At 38.3% G+C, this 21410-nt stretch overlaps 2 protein-coding genes across 9 annotated transcripts in view; one reads left to right on the forward strand and one right to left on the reverse strand.

The window, feature by feature from the left end:
* The window catches only part of OSBPL1A (oxysterol binding protein like 1A), a 245412-nt gene that overhangs the window by 123042 nt on the left and 100960 nt on the right, over positions 1-21410 (reverse strand). For 2 of the 6 annotated variants that reach the window (XM_043558470.1, XM_043558468.1), the window contains exon 1: positions 8161-8259. The exons of 1 other annotated variant lie outside the window; for it this stretch is intronic. Coding sequence is in view for 1 of the 5 variants with exons in the window: in XM_043558465.1 (XP_043414400.1) it covers positions 15174-15280 (107 nt within the window). In the remaining 4 variants the exon portion in view is untranslated. Of the gene's footprint in view, positions 1-8160; positions 8260-8303; positions 8405-15173; positions 15281-21410 lie in introns of those variants that run through there. 3 more of the 6 variants (XM_043558465.1, XM_043558469.1, XM_043558467.1) reach the window with 3 other exon arrangements.
* LOC122470650 (E3 ubiquitin-protein ligase MARCHF11-like) overlaps positions 8232-21410 on the forward strand; it is a 37799-nt gene continuing 24620 nt past the window's right edge. The window contains exons 1-2 of one of the 3 annotated variants that reach the window (XR_006293965.1): positions 8232-8842; positions 10336-10566. Coding sequence is in view for 2 of the 3 variants with exons in the window: in XM_043558486.1 (XP_043414421.1) it covers positions 8232-8842; positions 10336-10345 (621 nt within the window). In the remaining variant the exon portion in view is untranslated. Of the gene's footprint in view, positions 8843-10335; positions 14050-21410 lie in introns of those variants that run through there. The other 2 variants (XM_043558486.1, XM_043558485.1) reach the window with 2 other exon arrangements.

A 21410-nucleotide genomic window follows, 5' to 3' on the forward strand; every position in this document is an offset into this window, starting at 1 on the left:
TGTCAACCCTGAGGTTGACATTTGGATAAAAAAGTGATTAACTCTACTTACTAAAAAATGTTCTTCAACATTTCACACCCATTAGGATGGCTACCATAACAAAACAATGGCAAGAGAAAATAACAAGTGCTGGATAGGATATAGAAAAATTAATATACTTATGCACTGCTGGTAGGAATGTTAAATGGGGTAGCCACTATGAAAAACACTATGGCAAGTCCTCAAAAAAAAGGGAACTAGCATAGGGTCCAGGAATTCCTCTTCTGAGTACATAACCAAAAGCATTGAAAGTAGACACAGAAAAAGATATTTGTACACTCATGTTCACAGCAGCACTGTTCGTTCACACAGACAAAAGGTGGAATCAACACAAATGTAACATCGATGGATGAACGACTAAGGAAAATGTGTGTATGCTTACAATGGAATACTATTCAGCCTTAAAGAGGAAGAAATTTCTGACACCTGCTACAACATGGATGAACCCTGAAGGCATTATGCTGAGTGAGATAAACCAGGCACAAAAGGACAGATACTGAGTGATTCTACTTATAGGAGGTTCCTAAAGTCGTCAAATTCAGGGAGACAGCAGGTAGAATGGCAGCTGCCAAGGGCTGGGGGAAGAAGGGAATGGGAAATGGTTTAACGGGTTTAGAGTTTCAGTTTAGATGAAACTAAGAGATGCAAAGAGTTCTGGAGATGGATGGTGGTAATGGCTGCACAACACTGTGAATGTACCTAATGTGACTGAACTATGCACTTATAAATGGTAAAGAGAATAAACTCTATGCTTGTTGTATTTTACCACAAATAAAAATCATAAGAAAAGGCTCCAATTGTAACATTTGCCATATATTTTAACTTGGGTACTTGAAATTATCTATTACCAAGTCAACACCCAAGTGCATATATTGTTGACATAAAATAAAACCATAGTATAAAGTACAAATCTATTTCTAACATTGTAACAACTATTTACTTAGTATTTACTGCTTGCAGAAAAAAACCTAAAATACAATCATCATACATGAATGCACTCTGAGGCATAACCACATTCAACCACATTCATAATTCACAAGAGAACGTTGTAATCCAGGGATTTCCAACCTGGGAGGGAGGCTATGAAAATACCGAATTTCTGACGGTATTAGGAGTGATGGAGCCCACAGGGCTCCAGACTAGGTGGCTCAGTCGGTTAAGCAACCAACTTTGGCTCAGGTCACGATCTCACAGTTCGTGAGTTTGAGCCCAGCATCAGGCTCTGTGCTGACTCAGCTCAGAGCCTGGAACCTGCTTTAGATTCGGTGTCTCCCTCTCTCTCTGCTCCTCCCCTGCTCACGTCCTGTCTCTCTCTCTCTCTCTCTCTCTCTCTCTCTCTCTCTCTCTCTCTCAAAAATAAACATTAAAAAATTAAAAAGAAAAAAAAAAGAGTGATGGAGCCCACCAAGATACTGTGGACAAGCCACAAATCTGGCTCTGAATTCTCTTAAGGCCAAAACAGAAAGAGAAATACAATTATGCCCTTTTAATTGTCCACAAGGAAAAAATACATATCAATTCTTTAGGGAAAACAAACTCCCTCTTTGCCCTTAGCTCTAATTTCTTTTTCAGGGTAATGTATAGGGGAATGAGAGTATTCAAGGGCAGAATAATAATTTCATTAAAGCTAATCTTTTTTTTCAGGGGCGCCTGGGTGGCTCAGTCGGTTCAGTGTCCAACTTCGGCTCATGTCATAATCTGATGGTTTGTGAGTCTGAGCCCTCCGTATGGCTCTATGCTAACAGCTCAGAGCCGGGAGCTTACTTCCGATCCTCTGTCTCCCTCTCTCTCTCTGCTCCTACCCCACTCATGCTCTGCGTCTCCCATAAATGGACAAACATTTAAAAAAAATTTTTTTTCTTTTGAAATGCCCCTCAACAGAAATTGAGGATATAATTCTAACTTACAGCTTAGCAAGGGCTATTTTTCAGAAAATCAAGAAAATATGTCCCAGGATGCAGTATTCTGATATATTTATCCTAAAATTAGACTATCTAGAGAAAGGGATGAATTCTGTTATCTTCTAAAAATGTGACCTCTATCAAGCAATATTTTCACAAAAAGAGGGACAGCATTTTCTGTGGAGAGCCTGGAATACAGGTATTCTGTGCAAACTCCGAAGACACTGCAATATTCTTGGCCATTTGTTTGTTTCTAAAGTTGGTATCCTTTTGTCAAACTAAGAAATTAGCTAACAGATGGCCGCATAAGCTTTGAAACAAGATAGACTATCTTCTCTAATGGGTAAATTTTCTAACTGAAGCTGAGTGTGATACAGTGGGGTTGTTCTTTCAGCACTAAATTTGGAGGCTGAATACTGGGTTTAGCTCTGAACGTGGCCCCCACCTCTCTACATAGACTTGGGAAAGTGGCTGTTCCTCTCTGCAGGCCTTCCTTTCCTCATCTGTCAAAGGTTAACAGATCATTGTATCAACCATTTGGAACTGTGTTTTGTGAAGGTGCCTTAGCGGACAGAAAGGTGGTTGCATTCGCCCTATGCCCCAGGGAAATCTTTTGAGGATCACCAGACTAGATGCTTTACAGTCTAAGAGTGATTCTACGACCTTGGGATTTTAAGCAACTAATCCAGAACACAAACTAACATAACAAAAATAAATGAGGAAAATATTCACAATTAAGTCCTTTCTATCACAAGTAAGAAATTTTACTAAGGAGAACTATGTTCACAAACTTAATTTTTAATTCAGTTGTTTAGAATGTGAAACAACAAAATCTCCCTCATATAAACACTGTAAGTAAAGGTTGATTTCTCAAGTAAACTCAAAAAGGCAGTATCCTAAGTGTAGCAAATAATAAATAGGTAATGATGCAGCTACAGAATAGTTTCCAGCTACCAGGTGTAACGACATGTCCATGTCTCTAGTTCCCATGTACCAGAGGACAGATGCCCCTCCCCTGAATCTCAACCACTGAGCACAACTTCCTTGCTTCCTGTCATTCCCATGACACCTACGGCTTCCCATCAGGGTTTCTTTGATCCAACACCCCAAGCCACAAACCACTTCTCTGTTCCTGAATTGAGCATGAAATCCTTTCAAGGCATTTTTCTGAAAATAAAGCATGGGAAGACTGTCTCTTGTAAAACCGTTGGGTTTAGCCTTTCATCATTTGAGTCTCACAGCAACTCCTGAAGTGGAGAGAAGGCGTCTGTTTTAATAATTCTGTGTTACATGAGAGGAATAGGAGACCTAAGAATGAGCCGCCCAGAGTCACATGGCAAGACCACGGTCACTAATACTGGAGCCTGCAGTTCAGAACTCCAAATAAGAGCAAGTCCATATTGTCCCATCTGTGCTTTCTTCTTGGGCCTTGCCCAAAGTCTCCCTGACTTTGTTGTCATCAGTTGGATGGACTGAATGAGCAGTAACAAAGATTGTGCAGTAAATAAGGGTGAACCTGTGAGCATCCAAAGAAAATTAGACACAGGTTTTCTGCTTTTTCCTCTTTGGTGCTGGAGCCAAGTTTCTGCAGAGAAGGAAAGAACAAGATGGCATATGTAGAACAGACAATGGAAAAATCCTCCAAGGATGGGGGTGGGGGGAGGAGCAGGTAGAAAATTGGAAAGACAGTGAGAAACAGGTGAAGACGAGGGAATGATGATCATTCCTCCACCATGCAGACTGTCAAGAGGTAGAAAAGAAGTTGTCAGGGTGAAGGAAAGAGGAAGAAGACGAGAAGCAAGTCGGTAAAGGAAACAGAAATACCAACCAATGACAACAAGAGTGAGGTAAGAGAAAAAAAAATTGGAAGTAGTTAAAACCTTTGCAAAAGTATTATGTGTTTTAAGTATTAGAAGGGCAGCACTCTACACATATTAGCAGTTCTTAGTCTAGAAAGATGAAGTCTCAGGAAATACATGATTAAGTCTATAAAATAATGGATAAAAACCAGCAGGAATATATTAAGTTACAAAATACTACAATTATGAAACCTACAACTTGAAATCTGGAAAAGAACAAATTTTGAACAAATTATGTCCTTCCAAGAGACAGAGGATAACAAATGTATAGAGCCTAGGAAAATAAACTCAAAAAAAAGTGATGGAGATAACTAAAAAAATTAATTTTAAACAAAAAAGATGGCAACAAATAACAAGCTAAAGAGAGTTCTTTGAAAAATAATCAAATAAACAAAGCCTTAATGAGACTGATATTAAAGAGATATTAATTGGAAATATCCAAATGAATATTAGGAAAAAAATGGAAAACATTAGGAAAAAATATTTAATTACAGATTCAAAATAAGTTAAATAGTAAGACTATTATGAAAAACCTTATAACAATAAATTTCAACACTTAAATGGAAAGGATAAATTCCTAGAAATAGACAACTTGTCAAAATTGACCCCAAAAGAAACAGAAAACTAAAATAGTCCTATAGCCATTAAATATGTCTAATTACTAGTTTAAAAATCCCACAAAAATAGCTTTATAAGAAGGAACAGACCACTTCAATTACATATAAGCTCTTTCAGGGAACAGCAAAAGAGAGAATATTCCCAAACTCATTTTATGAAGCCAGTATAATAACCTGGATACCAAGCCCTGATGAGGACAGAACCAACCAAAAAAAAAAAAAAAAAAAAAAAAAAAAAAAAAAAGAAAGAAAGAAAGAAAAAAAAATTACCAACCAACCTCATTCATAAATAGATACTAAAATCCAAAAGAAACCAAATCGAGGAGAATGTTAAAGATAATACATAATGACCAAATTAGGTTTATTCCAATTACACAAAGGTGGCATATCATCAGAAAAAGTCTAAAAACATTAATTTGAAAAAATATAATTTGCCACCTTAATAAATTAAAGAAAAACCTTATGATGCTCTTATTAAATGCAGAAAGAATCTGATAAAATCCAATACCCTTTCGTGTTTAAAAAACCTCAACAAGAATTAAAAAGAACTTCAATAATCTGAAAAATGGTATTTATTAAATATCACTCTTAATAGTGAATTATTAGAAATATGCCCCTTTTTAAAAATCAGGGATGAACACCGTTTCCCACCATCTCAGCTTCCATCCAGTATTGTCCTGAAGGCCCTCTCCAGTACATTAGGAACATGAAAAATAAATGAGATTTAAGAATTGAAAGAAAGGAACAAAACTGTATAATTATTCTACAATTATGATTGTCTACAGAAAATCAGTCTGTCTTCATTATTTCTACTTTCTTGCTTCCCATTTACTCTGCAGCTCATTGTAATACACCTTCTTCCTATGCCATGCTTCTAGAACTTTCCCCATCAGTTGTTACCTCAACTCGTTGACCCAACTGTCCCATTGGCCTCCCTTGTATTGGGCTTTACCTGCCTCTCTGGCTGATTTTGCTCAGTGTTCTCCACTGGCTCCTTTTTTCCCTTTCTGTTTTTTAATATAAGTATTCAATCCTTTGATTTCAAACTCTTTCAAGCTGGATGTCTCCGAGGTGACATTATTTACTCCTTCAGCCTCAAGCTCCATGTTTATTCAGGTGACTTCCAATACTAACGATTCACAAATTTTTATTGAATGAGTAAGGATGCCCTTTCTTGGACGTCACCATGTCCAAAGGTGAACTCACCCTCCACCTGCTCCCTTTAGTCCCTCCTTCAGTAATTTATTCGCCATAAGCCTGCGAACTGTCTAGGATTCCATCTTCTCCTCCATTCCGCATATTCAACTATTATTGGCTCCTATTAGGTTATTTTTGAGTCTCTCTTGGCTTTGTACCTTGCTTTCCTTTTCAGTAGTCACCAACTTAGTTCAGACTCTGATTATCTCTCTCTTGAATTCCTGCACCTGGTCACCCTGTTTTCAGGCCTTCCTCTAATCCTTTCTGTAAGGAGCAAATCTGATTAAATCTCTCCCCTCTTCAAAATCTTTCAGTGATTCTAATTCCCAAGATAATGTTCAAACTCTTTAGGCATATTTAATAAAACCTTTCAAGAAGACCCTGCTTCTATTCATCTAGCTTTGACTGGTTTAGCAAGTTATCTGACAAGGTAAACACTGTGTAAATACTTACTGAATTAAGGACAAAAAATTACATAAAGTAATAGATATCAAATCAATGGTGGACCATTATAAAAATGTATGGGGGTTATATCCTTACTACTCTTAAGTTAAAATGAGAGGAAAATTGTATCTGCCTGTAACTCATTCAAAATTCATTAGACAGAATATAATCTGGTACTGCACTCTCTAGCAGGAATTCAAGACAAATACAATTGCATGCAGGTTACAGACTTGGTATCCTTGTGATACAAAAACTTACCAGGAAAAGATCCTGGGTCATACCAAGCATGACAAGGCTAATCACACATATACACTCTCCCTGCGCCCCACCCCCCCGCCCCCAGCCTCATACTGCCTAATTAAAACCTTATGTATTTTTGTTCAAATACTTTACAAATTATCAAAATGAAAACCTGCTTCATTTTACATAAACTTCCTATTTATTTAACTTCTGTCCTAGTTGCTTCCAAAATTAATTTGAAATCTATTTCCTGATTATACACAGAAGCTAAAATTTTAGGAATAATGCTGAATAATGTGGACCAAGTAAAAAATCTAAATTTCTGCTTGGAATTAAAAATTCTTATAATCCTCACAGAGCTGATAAACACAATTATATGTTTGAATACTAAGATACTAATAAGTTTCTAAAAGCTTCTTAGAATATAAATGGTAAATGTCATAAACTGTACATAAAGCTTAAGACAAGGTATTACATAACTATTTTTATCAATTATTTTACATACAGTATTCTAAATGTGCTTGACTGTATTTATATACTACCCTGTAGTATGTGCATCTGCTGTTAAATATGGAAAATCTAACACCTTTTTTCATTTCCCTCATTCTGCAAGGTGTACAACTGAGGGTAGAGAGATTATGTGGGTCACTTTCGGCCTCAATGAAATTCCCTAAAATGAGCCTTTAAAGAGGTTCTAAAGAGGGGAGACTAGAGTCTGGCAATCATAGTCACAGTGACACAAATTCTTTTAAGTTCCCAGTCTAGTAAAAGTAGTACTGGGACAAAGGCTGAAATAGCTCTCTGGTCATCATGCTCAGATTAAATATCTACTCAATCAAAATTGAGCTAATTTACCAAAGTCATCAACTTCACTGCTGAAATCAAACATGATTTGGACCAGAGATGAACTTCGGTGTGTCCTCAAACAGAAAAAAAAAATTTTTTTTATACTTAGATCCCCATATTCTAGCCTACACATTCCTCCACCAACACACATTTCAAGCATTTTTCTCTTTGAAAAAGATTCCTAAGTTACCCTATGTCTCTAAAACAAAATGCCTTCAGTCTGTCTTTGAATCTAATTAAAATTAAGAAACTTTTAATGCCTTTAATAACTCTCAAAAGCTGGACTAAGCTCTTCCCTGGTATCTTCCCTTTCTTACTAGCCTCCCTCCAAATCCAGAAAAAACCAGCACAACAGAAAACACAAAACAACTAGCCACATGCTCTGAATGCTGGGGAACGTGATTCTCCACTGGTTTAGGCTACAAAGAAAGCCTATGAGTAATCAAAAATCCTTAATCAAAACAAAGTTAAAAGCTACCTCCCTTCCCGCTCCCCAGCCCCAGTATAATTTCTCCTTTTCTCTTTAATCCACTCAAGTGTTTCCTTGGAATTTTAGCGGCCTCCAAACAGCGGATGGTAAGTTCATCTCAATGTCAGCCAGGGCAGAGACATGCAAAAAATCACTAACTTGGAAGGTTATTTAGGACAATAATGTCTTTCACTGCCTTACTCCTCCCACTCGGGCCCCACTTGACCTACTACCAATATTTAGCTGGGAGAAAAAAAAAAATCTGTCCACAGGCTTTCTCCCCAGCGGCTCTTCCTGTGGGAACCCGACGCACACCCGGAGCCGGCAGGAAGACCCTGGCCAGGCAGGGACATCAGGGTCTCCCGGCTTCGCGCACCCCTCCCCACTCGCCCGCTGCTGCACTCTGCTCCCCGCACAGGCGTCCAACTATTCTTGGATCTACTCACATCCCTAGATCTCGTCTGGCCGCCCTCCCCCCTTCCTCCCCTGGTGTCCTCTGTCACCCCGAGGCTGACCTAGCAAAGCCCCCGGCGGGCGCACACACTCACCCACCTGGGCCGGATCTGGGGATCCCCGGCAGCGCGCTCCACCCTTCACTCCTCCGCCAGCTCCAGCACAAATGCGCCGGCCTGTCCCTCCGCCTCCCCTCCAGCCCAGCCCAGGGCGGCACCGCAAGGTCTCTCTAAGTCACCTTTGCTCGGCCCGCCCCCGGCTCCAGCGAGGTCAAGCAGAGGCGCGGCCCGCCCGCCAGCGGCCCAGGACTCCGGTGCCGGGCCGCCAGAGGTCCGTGCAGCGCCCTTCGGCCGCAGAGCCAGAGCCGCCCTCCCCTCCAGGGCTCGCCGGGGAGAGTGCGAGCAGCGCGGGGAACGGCCTGCGGCAGGCAGCTCCGCGCTGCCGCTGTCGCCGTCCAGTCCCTCCTCCCGAGGCCCCCCTCCCGCGTGGCCCGCTCCGCGGAGGCGCAGGTAGGGACGTGCCCCGGACGGGGGGAGCCCGCACACAGCCCTTGCGAGCGAGCAGGCGGACTGAGCGCCCCGCAATTCTCAGGGAAGGAAGTAAGGAAACTGCTACTCGTGCTCTGCGTGCATCCCGCGGAGGCTCCTGCGAGGTCCTAGAGCGGGCTGTGTGCTCAAGCCCTCTCCTGGCGACGCCTGCCCTGACAACTTCTAAATGGCCAGCCCGCCCCTGGGGAAAAGCAGAGAGGAATCCTCTTTGGACTCTTGCACCTCAAAGGTAACTGACTCTTACTCTGGCTTACACTTTAGCGCGAGGGTTTCTGATTCCAAAACAAACACTAGTCCTCTTGTCCTTTATTTTTTTAATGCACGTTCTAGGCTACCATTTGGGCAATGAGGAAAACAATGGTGTTAATTCTACTAATGTGAAACCTAGATGGTTTCTTATTCCGGCTAGGCTTGAAGGGTAGACCAAGACGCCCAAGGACAGTAAAACCACGTAAATAATACACTCAAGTGGGGTGTTCAAGCTAAGGAAATTTCTGTGAGGCTCGGGTGGGGGGTGGGATACACATAACTTTCAGTTCCAACAGTTTTAAACAATATAAATCTGTCCTCAAACTTTAGGGAGCAGAGTAATAACTGAACCAAACTGAGTATTTCTTTAACAAGATCACGGGGACTTTAAGTTCGCTGTCCCAACAGTGGTGGCTGTAACTGTGCTACAGATATAAAATGCGTAAAAGATGATGCAACAGTACACTAGAAAATTTGGAATTTATGTCAATGAGGTTTCATAGTGTCTTTGAAAATTCCGTTTGTTTTTTTCTTTTTCCCTCATTCTAAACTAAATGGTATTGTGAAATGTCACATTAGGCACTAAAAGCGGCTGCTACACAATCTTCCTCCCTGGACTCTAAAAATCAGAGAATTCAGTTTACAAAAGTGGTACTAGGCAGCAAAGACAACAAAATGTTTTAGAGGGCAATTTACAGAGCACCTAAACTGTGTCAGGCACTGTACTGAGGAGCTTCACATAAAGTAATTCATTTGTATTCTCATTTTCAGATTTGGAAATGGAATTTCCAAACATATCTTAATTTGCTCAAGGTCAAGATATAGATCCCAATTGGTCTGCTCTTTGTACTCTTGCCTTTGTACATTTCATTATGCATTCATTCACATATTTATTAACTGTCTACTACATGCCAAGTACTTATGCTAGACACAGATGCTACAAAAATACCTAAGATACAGTTGCTTCCTTAAGGGGCTCTTTAGTAAATACAGAATCAGACAAGTAAATATATAATGATACAATGTGATAAGTGCTCCAACAGCAAGGACTCCCAGAACAGGAGGGATATCTAAGCCAGTTTTGAAGGGTGGAACCTGGGATGAGGCAATGGTCACAGTCATCTGACAGCACAATCCTTAGAACTCTATCCCCACAGAGTGGCAACAGGGAATCTGTTGGGTGGGGGGAGAAGGGGTACAGGGAGACAGGCAACTGAGAGATAGGAAGGAAAAACAACCGACTTTAAGGGGTGAGAGGAGGAGGAGGAAGAAGGATGAACACAGGACAGCTTCCATGATTGTGGCTTGGGGTCCTGAATAGGTGTAATTCTGCTTTAGACACACTGGTGTGAAATGCCTGTGATAGAATCATATGTAAATGTTTAAAAGTCAGCTGGATATACTGGTTCATAGCTCAGCTTAGGAGAGATCTACTATGGAGATATCGGAGTCATCATGGATTTCTGTTTGAAGGAATGGCTAAGATCATCCACGGAGAATGCCAAGTGACAAGACCACTGAAAGAAACCAGGGGACAATAACATTCAAGGCACAGGCAGACGAAAAGATGCTTCAGAAGAAAACTGAGGAGAAGCTGCTCTAAAGGAAAGAGAAGACAGAAGAGGTAGGCACTACAGCAATCACTGAGAAGAATCCCCAAAACAAGTAGCAGTCAAACACCAGATCCATCACAGGACAAGCAAGGTAATTTAAGGGTATCCTCTGACTTAGCAGTAAGGAGATGGCAAGAATGGTTTCAGTGGGCTAGCTGAAGAATAAAGAAGTAGAAACAAAGTATCACATTTTCTAAAATAGAATTGGAAAGGCGTGTAGGGAGACCAGCTATAAGGGAGTAGAGAATGCAAAAGAAGAGAGGAGCTGTTTTTGAAGCAGGATGGAAGGAGACAGATGCCAAGGAAAGGAAAGAAAAAAGAGACTGGGGGAGGGAGTGGCAGGGAACTGACAGCATAGACAGCCGCTGCCTCATGTTTAACAAAGAATTTTGCTCAGAGCAGAGGGAGAGGAGGAAAGTGAAGACATGACAGAGAGGTGAAAGCCTGAAAAGTACAAACATTAAGAAATGATTGAAGGACTTTGAGCAGTCCAGGAAACTAATGAAGAGGAGACCTCGACTTTATAAAGCTCTAAGCCCACAGGAGGGCATGGTTTCTCTCCAAAGATTATCAGCATCTCATCCAAAGTAGCAATACCTTCCAGTTGGTTCCAATAGAAGGTCCAAATCTCTCCATTACACCACAAACTGAGTATCACTATCCTAATCATACATCTGGATTCTAGCTCTTTAGCAGTCAACTCAGGAGACTTACCATGGGACCACAGAATATTTTATAAGTGAGCTTATGCTAGTTTTAAATAGGCAAGTTCCTACCTTGGAAAACCTGGTTTGACTAATATCAAAGGGAGCTCCATAATACACAGAACAAGAAGGAGACCAACGACAGCACTGTGTGACATTTTAGCCACTTGTGATACCACTCTCTGGGTAAGGAAAACTATAGAAACAATAACTCATGAAGCCAATTTCTAGCCTTTTGATTTTTTTTTTCCCCCCACATAGGATCCACATTTAACATGTGGCTTGACCTCATGGCCCTGAGATTAACAGTTGCATGTTCTACCAACTGAGCCAGCCAGGTGCCCTTTTAAATAGAACTCTCAAACAAGGCTAAAGACAGTTGTGGCATTCACATTCTCCAATGTCTCCCCCAAGAATATCACCCCAAGAACACCTAATAAATTTCCTTTTAGTAAATCAAACTTTACAGCTTACTTTATATATTGCAGTTTTTTCCAAAAACACAAGTTGTGTTATTTACAAGTAAAATATGCGTATATAATGTACCTCATTTAATGTAGAGGTCGTATGGAAACCTTGAATATCTGGGTCATATCAGAGCATCCCCAAATAAGCAAAGAACACTCACATACCACAGAAATAGAAAGACCCAAATCCAGGCATTAAGGACTGTTCTCATTATAAACCCCTCAATTTCTCATACAGAGCCAGCTTGTTCTTACTGTGAACATAATTTTACCGAGTTTGGTCATCTGGTTTTCTTTTTAATAAACAGAACATTAGAAAGAGTAAGGCAGAAGGGATCAGTATTCTGTTACAGACAGGCACACAGGTGATCTAAAACTCAAGACAAAAAAATTTTTAAACCCATAAAGAGCAAAACTAAATTCAAGAGCATTAGCAGGACTGGGCCATTTTGTCAAATTACAGAGTCCTATAAACATTATCCCCTGAAGGCATCTCTGCATTAAGATACAGAGTAATTATGAACATACAAAAGGACAGCCCAGAAAATATAAAATTAAGTGCTAAAAATTTAGCATAAGATGTAAATGGGTAATATTTAGAATAACTGTCATCAAAGAGAGTAGAATAAAAACAAGTTTTGCTGCTGCGGAGGCTGGGATCACTTCAATCGATTGGATCCCCATTATGTGCCAGGTACTGTACAAGGGGTTTTGCCAATATGATTACATTTACCTTTCAAAACATTCTTTTGTGATTGGTCACCACTTTAAAAAGGAAATTGTATATGAAAACTGAGGCAGACAGATTAAATAGCGGAGCATGATTAGACCCAGGTCTCTGTGAGTTCAAAGCTTTTTAATAAAATTTCCAGATACAGAAACGTAACTTACAATTCCAGATAAATAAGGCATTACTATACCTAATTATTCTGCTCTGACCTCCATTATACTATTAAATTCTTATATTAGTTCTTAGCCATTTGAAAAGCTAACTTTGATGATGTCATTTATCTTTTAATTATTTGGGGGGCCTTTTCATGGTCTATAATCATATTTCTCACAAGGAAATCCATAAATACTACTGAGAACCTCAGAGTTGATATCTCATAGCATTAATTAAAAAGAAACTTAAAGATGTCTTAAAAGTTTGAAGCAATAAGTGCCACTTCCTAAATGAGTCCTATGTGTCACACAGTGTGTTAATATGCTGTATATACATATTATTCATCTATATACATTTGATACCCATACCTGATACTGAGGTGTTCACATATTTTCATTGTACAGAAACTAGCCTACAGTTGGTTAGGAAAAAGACAGATTTTTAAAAGGCCCATAAGACTTTCAGACCAGTGCTGTTAATAGTGACTTACTATATGGTCTCCCTTATTGTAAGATGAAAATATCAAGGTTCAAAGAACTTAAGTAGCTCTTTGTCACTTGAATAATAAGGATAGAAAGAACACAATCATTCCACAAATACTCAAATTTTCTTTAGACAATACCGCCTTCTCCCCAAATGAGTTAAATCCAAAGTTAAAGACACAAAAGCTCCAAAATGCCATCAGAGAAAAGGGGTCACGAGTGTTAGATAGCATCCTACAATAATAACTGCTGATTTGTACTCAGGGCTTACTATGTCAGGAACTATGCTCAGCATTTTGCTTACATTATGTTATTTTATCCTCATGACAAATTTAAAAGTCTAATTAAACTTTAGGCTAATCTACTCTTGCACATCCAGATTTTCACAGAGAAGTAATCATGAGGCTGTATTTTTAAGCAGTTTAAAAATTAGCATAGGTTGGCTTCTCCAGAAATTAAATTATTTCTAATTTAGCATTTACCTTAAAACTAGACATCTCTAAAACAAAGACGTTATTGACACATCCAGCAGGTGCCACAGAAGAGATGTTAATGAGATTTGGTTTTACGATGTGTTAAGTATTACCTGAATCCCTAGACACCATAATTTGTTCATTTTAAAAATATTCTACAATGCTATTCAGATTTATTTAGATCACTACATCATGCCTCATTTAAATAAGCTAGAATATGACATCACCAAAAGTAGAAATGCTGAAGGGATGTTTTCAAATAGTATTGGAAGAATCAACCATTTAAAATGCTTAATGAACAGGGGCCGCTGGATGGCTCAGTCTGTTAAGCATTCAACTCTTCATTTCAGCCCAGATCATGATCTCATGGCTCATGGGTTTGATCCTACAAACCCATGAATGCCTGCTTGAGATTCTCGCTCTCATTCTCCCTCTCTCTCTGCCCCTCCCCCGCTCATGCTCTCTCACACACGTGCTCACTTTCAAAATAAACAAACTTAAAAAAGTTCAATGAACAATTATGTTTTCCTGTGATAGTTAATAAAATTCTATTGGCTTTCTGGAAGTTTGTTTTAAATGAATTTCAGATCATTTACATATTTTTTTCTCCAAATAAAATACAAAATTTGTGGTGTACATAACAAAATTGGCATTAAAAATTTTTAACATGAATTCACAAGTCTTTTGTTATTATTTTTTTAATGTTTATTTTTGAAAGAGAGAGAGCGTGCGCTTGCGCATGAGTGGGGGAGGGGCAGAGAGAGAGAGAGAGAGAGAGAGAGAGAGAGAGAGAGAGAGAGAAAGAGAGACACAGAATACAAAACAGGCTCCAGGCCCTGAGCTATTGGCACAGAGCCGGATGAAGGCTCGAATTCACAAACCGTGAGATCATGACCTGAGTCGAAGTCAGATGCTTAACCAACTGAGCTACCCAGGTGCCCCCACAAGGCTTCTGTTCTAATCACAAGAAAATAAAATGTTACATCTTTACATATACATATCTCATATATATGAGAGAAATATACAAAACCATTTTCATCTGCCTTGTTTTATCAAAATGTAGTTTCTAACTAAAAGGTACAAAAAATTGTAACAAGAATAAGAAATGTAGTGTCTTAAACTAAAACGTTGAAGACTGAACATATATGTAGAAATTAACAGAATGGAAAAGAAGGCCTATGGCTGCTTGGCTTGCATTCAGAAAAAGAATTACTAATGGATAAACATATCACTCTTACCAATATTTGGGAAAATGGCAAATTTTGAATGGGAGAAAGCAGGGGGAAAAGAATACAAGTTATTTCACCCATTGAGCTCAGTTCACACAGATTAGTATGACAGCACTCTATTTTCTAAATAAAAATACTGTGTATTTTTCTTATAAAACCTCTGGTTTCCACAATATTTTTGCAACCCTCTTGTTGAAATGCCACAAGAACTCTGAGTAGAACTTTAAAACATAGTTGATAAATATAGCTATATAATTAGATATGAACCTAAGTTACTTCAGAATCATCTTGCTTAATCAAGAATAAATGAGTTTTAAATTTTAGCGAAAAACAAAGCTTTCACTTTCTTTGTTAAGACTATTTTCTCCTACCTTTGGACAATTTGAAAGCAATGACTTATTGGATGATTGAGTATGTGACACCCAGACAGTTACTGAAAAATTCAATTCCAACTACCTACCCCTTCTTGTTTAGTGAAGAGATTAAGGCAATCACTCAAAGCTACACAAGTTTCTCTGGAAGCTTCAGAGACAACTTCAACCTTCTGAAGAAATGATGGAAGCATGTCTATAAATAAAAATAAATAAAATTAGTGTGATTTTTAAGACCACAAAAATTTTATATTATTTTTTAAAAGTAATCTCTATGCCCAATGTGGGGTTCAAACTCACAACCCTGAGATTAAGAGTTCCAAGTTCTACCAACTGAGCCAGGAAAGACCACAAACATTTTTATATGGACTAACTTTATCTTTCCTTCTAGCTGCCTTAAACAAAGGATATAGTATATTCCTTGAGCATCATTAAGTACCTACTGTATGCAGGGCACATAAATTGGTACGGTAAAAGAAAAGATGAACGCTTGTCCTAAGAAGGACTATATCCTGAAGAGTCAGGACTAAAACAAAACAAAACAAAGTTTATAGGAATAAGTAATATATTGTTTAAGAAAAGCAGCTAACATTTCCTTTCATGATATTCTATGCTAGATAAGTAGTTTTATTCAAAAGCCAAGTGCTAGAAAGAGATAAAAATACTGTAGTTGACATGATGGCTAACATATCTAAAGGCAGCATTAACTCAACTTCCTCTAGTGCTTATTGGATAAATGTTTGGCATGGATAGGTCTTTGCACTCTCACAAATGTGTCCCTCTGGGGGCCCAGTATCTTTTGGATATAAGTTGGGAACAAAAAAAATGGTAATGTTACAATCATCCCAGGTTCCCTAAGGAAAATCTTAATCCATTTACCTATTACAAACAACAACAACAAAACAGAAAACAAAAGGCTGGCAAGAGAAAGCTGCAAAATGCACACACATCACTTAAAAAATAAAACGTCATTTTCTGTTCAGATTAATGCTGGAGAAATGTACTTAATTGAAATAGTTTTGGACTTTGTGTTAATTATATATTAAGATCTTCTAAGCGTATCCCTTCTAGCAAATAACATTAAGAAAGCTTGTCATCTAAAAATAAAAGGAGGAAGACAAATCTATACCACCCTTTGTATTTTAAATAATCTTGATTAATTTAACACAGGGTTCTTAAAACAGGGTAACCAAGGTCAATAAGCAAAAGCAATCAAATCCAACAGCTGACAACCTATAATTTTCAGGCCATAAAGTGGGTCTCATCGAAAAACAAATATTTTCAAATGAGTGGAAAGGAAAATAAATTCTACCAAGAACATATAACAAATTATTTACAGTCATTATTTCTAGGTGATAAAATTCTATTATTCTTCATTCTTTAATTTTCCAAGATTTCTGTAGGAATGTGACTTATTTTAGCAAAGAAAAGTCCTTTTCTTAGAAAAATTATTTCTCAAAACCCATAAGGCAAAAGTGGGCAACAAGAGTTAAATGTTAGGGGGGTCTGGGTGGCTCAGTCTGTTGAGTGTCAGACTCTTCATTTCAGCTCAGGTCACGATCTCATGGTTCTTGAGATCAACTCCTGCGCTGATGGTGTGGATCCTGCTCTCTCCCTGCCCATTCCCTGCTCTCTCTCCCCACCCCCCCTCAAAATAAATAAATATTAAAAAAAAAAAAAAAGGAAAAGGTCAGAGTAAATGAAGGTATGAACAAGCTTTCATTAATATCTGGATATAAATACCAAATGACATTTTATCATATTTTTCATACTATGGAATACAGTTTCCTAGTGTTAGCTATTCTTAATAACACCCAAACAATTGAAAACTACTATATCCTAAAATAAATTTGATTTCACATGCTTTATTTTTCATTGTGAATCTTTGATACACATTGTGAAGATTTTTTCTTTACTTAGTTGCTAAATAGCAAAAAAGAATACCATATGCCAGATGCTGTATGACTTAAATAGTACCTCAACAGATGTCTCACAGAGCTGTGGATTGAATACCGTGAGGGGATGTACAAAAAAATCAGGCACAGCCTCTGCCTTCCATAAATGCACTGGGTAATCTAGTAATTTTCCACTTGCATGGCAAAAATGGTAAGAGAATGGAAGCGCAGTCATTCATGGATGTATTTCTTTTTATTAAATACCATGACATACTTAATCATCTATAATTCTGTGTTTTAGACACTTAATACTTTATATACTTGTTGATTAATATAAAACGTTACATGTCAAAATAAATTTTTTGAATTTCAAGATTTAAAACAAAACTGATTCTGTAACTTTTTAAAGGATACTCCAAGAAATATATATTGACTTTTAAGAATCCATTGTTGAGAATGTGTTTGATTCTTTTGTCCCAAACAGAGTCATAAGGTATCTCCATTTCTATGACAGTCTGGTGTTCAAGCAAGATTTTGATATTAACATTAACTTGCACAGTAGCTCTGTGTAAGAACGGATACTTTAGCACCAGGGCAGTGTGTCAGAGGCCTGTTGGTTCACAGTGGCATGCTTCACATATGATATGTTTGCATATTGTTATATAAAAAGAAAGAAAACTGCTAAGCTTCTAGTAAAATTACCAACTGTGAATCACTATAAATCTGTTTTAGCCAATTAATATTTAGAAACTTAGTCATAATGAACATATGTAAAAAGGTCAGTATGTAACCATATTTGGCCTATTATAAGAATTGGACACTTAATTTTGAGGAATAATGTCAATTTTTTGTACTAAAAGGATTTTTGAACTCAGGAAAGATGCTAGAAGACCTCATGTGAAAAGCTTTAGAGACATGTATAAAAAGCTCACAATCTGTCATTTTCATAACACTGTACAATTTTTAATTGGGTAAGTTTTAAAACTATTGGGGAAATACTGGTTTCTTATTATGCTAGCAAACTAAACCTAATACAGATGACCTCCATCATTCTCCTAACATAAAAGAAGTCCACACTCTTTAGCCGACACTTAAGATACTCTATAAGTTGAATCAGTTGCAGCTATACTATTTTTCTCAAAGTATTTGTTTTCCTAGAAATATTCTTCTCCTTTACGGCCTCTAAACCTTTCTTCAAGATGTTTCTTCTTCCCCGAAAATTGGAAATAATAATTATTCATATTCAGAAGTTTCTCCACTTAAACCTTTTTTGTTCAAGGCCAAGTTCAAGTGCCATCCTTCTCATGAAGACTTACATATTTTTTTATGATGAAGAAAAAACAGCAATGCATCTATGTACGTTGAGAGACATGATCTAACCTACATGCAAAGAGGCATTTTAAAAACGGACTTTCACTCCTAATTGGAATTATATAAATGGCTCAAAATCTGTATGCTCTCCTCAAAAAAGGAGAAAAAGATATCTGCATATAAAAATCAACTATGTTCTAAAAATGTTTACATAAAACTAACTTGAAAAAACTGAGAGGTCACACTGAGAATATAAATGTATTTTTTTGTTGTTCAAATTAAGATTACTAGCATGAACACAATCACTTACTAAACAAGTACTACTAATCATTCTGTCTGTATATAATCTGTATTAGCTGCAATGGAGACTACACATAGTTTAAAACATCATGTGTTAGATGAGTTACAGCATGAATTAAATGAGAATAAAAAGATATGAGGGATGTTATAAGATAGGTAGCAAACAAATTATGCGTAGATTTTAAAAAAGGTTAAATATTCAGAGGAAGGAATAACCATTATGGGATGGAGTGATCGAGTGGAGTCTGATAAGAGGTGAGACTTGAGTTGGATCTTGAAGAACAACTAGTAGTTTTCTTGTTAAATATAATGCCCAATAAAGCAAGCATATCTAAAATATCTATAATTATTATTTTCTGATGGTATAGACAACACTAGTCCTAAAAGAAGATCCTATCAGAATTGTGATCCAGGGGAACTTGAGACAGCCAAGAGGCATCCACTGCTGACTCAGAGGCCACGATGTGGCAGTTCAGGGCTGACTTGTACAATCTATATACTAACTTGACAAAACAAATTTGGTTCTTGTTTCTGAGTCCAAAAGAAGTTATCAATGTATAAGCCAGGTAAGTAGGTGATTCATTTCATCCACTCAAAACATGTACAGCTGACCCTTGAGCAACATGGGAGCTGGGGCATCGACCCCCTCACAGTTGAAAATCCATTTATTATCTCTGACTCCCCCGAAACTTAATTACTAATAGCCTACTATTGACCAGAAGCCTTACCAATAACATAAACATTCAGTTAACACACATATCATACACTGTATTATATACCGTATTCTTAAAATGATGTAAGCTAAAGAAAATATTAAGAAAATCATAAGGAATAGAAATTTTATTTACAGTACTATGCTATATATATGTATATATTTTAAAGCCATATATAAATGGACTCATGCAGTTCAAACCCATATTACTCAAGAATCAACTGTATAGTGCCCATGTGCCATGCACTAAATTGCTGTAGATTATCAGCAAATAAAAGACAAAAAATCCCTGCCTTCATAGAGTTTATATTCTAATAGGAAAGGCAGACAATCAACTACAATGCATATACAGCAAGCTTGATAAGTGACAAAGAGAAAAAACAAAGCAAGGTAGGGGAATATCAAGTGTTTGAGGGCAGGTGAAAGTTTAGACAGGATGAGGTCTCAGAGTCCTGGCAGGAGAGACCTGGCAAACTCAAAGGGCACCTGTAAACTCTTTTAAAAAAAAGATTACACACAAAGGGAGCGAACTAACAGACTGCCAGGCAGGACAGTTGCCACCCTGGAATGGAGAAGCAAAAGGATGGGCCAGTGTCCCTAAGCCCAGCAGGAGCTGGAGTCAGAGGGGGGACCTTCAGCCAAGTCAGGAACAGAGCAGTGCTATTACACCACAGCCTGGCTGGAGGGAGCGAGGAAAACGCCTGACTTCTCTGGTCCCCTCCACCAATCTCCTGACAGGGTCTCCTTTTTGCTGAGTCCAATCAGAAGCCTGAGGGTGAGAAGACTCCAGTAACGCAGTCTGTAGTGATCAATAGCCCCTGGCACCAAGCAGGGCAGAGAATGGACATGGGGGAGCAAACCAAGGCAGGCAGCAAGAGAAAGCCAAAGAGATGCACAAAGACCTGGGCATGTAAGGATATGTGTGAGTATCCTAGAGAAAAGCCTTAGAGGGCCAGCACAGCCCAGGCCGGAGGCAGGAGTATGCCCAGCCTCTCTGAGGGATGGCCAGAAGGCCAGTGAGGCTGGAAGATGAGCAAGCAGGGGTAACCAGGAGAGGACAGAGAGGTCAAAAAGAACTGAAAAGGTTTGTGGTACTAGGACATGAGGACAGAGAGGTCAAAAAGGACTGAAGAGGTTTGTGAGTCATCAGAAGGAACTGGTCTTTCATTCTTAGTGAGATGACCTGGAATCTACTACATGTTTTGAGCAAAGAACATTGTACACTCCTGTTTTAGAAGGGTCCCTGGGGCAGGGACTAGAGGGGAAGAGTGGAATCAGAGGGCCAGTTAGAAGGATGTTTCAATACTCTGTGGGAAAGACAATGATGGCTTGGGCCACGGTGGCAACAGTGAAGGAGGCAGGAAGTGTGTTTACTCAAAGCCTGGTTGTAAGTGGGTTGAACAAAAGTGCTTTTTCTTTAAGAACTTTTTTCTTTTAAATAACTGAAATCATTCTAATTTCTTTAACCAAGGATTCACTATATGCATGTAGTAACATGCAATAAAATATATGTGTTAAAGTTGGCACATAAAATACATCTTTTAGAAAGTCATTAGCAATATATCAATCATCTCACAAACATTAATATGCTCTCACCCACTAATCTCACTTCCAAGAATCCTAAGGTAATAAAGTGATTCTGTATTTTGGTACAGAATATCCTCTTTGAAACACTACTTTATTTCCTTAGACCTAATTTCTGTTTGGATGCATGCCAAAATTTAGGTATCTAGCATTGGCAACATATCCTTCAAGGTTCAGTGAATGCAGTATTGAAACCTCTATTTTATCATTACCAAAAACCTGATTGCAAAAACAAAGAAAATCCCCTAAAGCAATAAAACTTTTGGAAGATTCCCTGAGGCTGGTCAGTCTGTTCTTCCCTAAAGCCCTAAATTTACCCTTAAGTAGTAGTAGCCAGTTGTTGACTATGATAAATAATGTTGTGTTGTACACTTAAATTTGATCACACCACATTACCATCACTTTATTACCACCTTATTTTGGTACAGAATGTCCAACTTACAATGGTTTGACTTACCATTATTTGACTTGATGGTATGAACACAAAACATACTCAGTAGAAACCATACTTCGAATTATGAATT

Source organism: Prionailurus bengalensis, chromosome D3, assembly GCF_016509475.1.
Source record: "Prionailurus bengalensis isolate Pbe53 chromosome D3, Fcat_Pben_1.1_paternal_pri, whole genome shotgun sequence".
In the NCBI taxonomy this organism is placed as follows: Eukaryota; Metazoa; Chordata; class Mammalia; order Carnivora; family Felidae; genus Prionailurus; species Prionailurus bengalensis.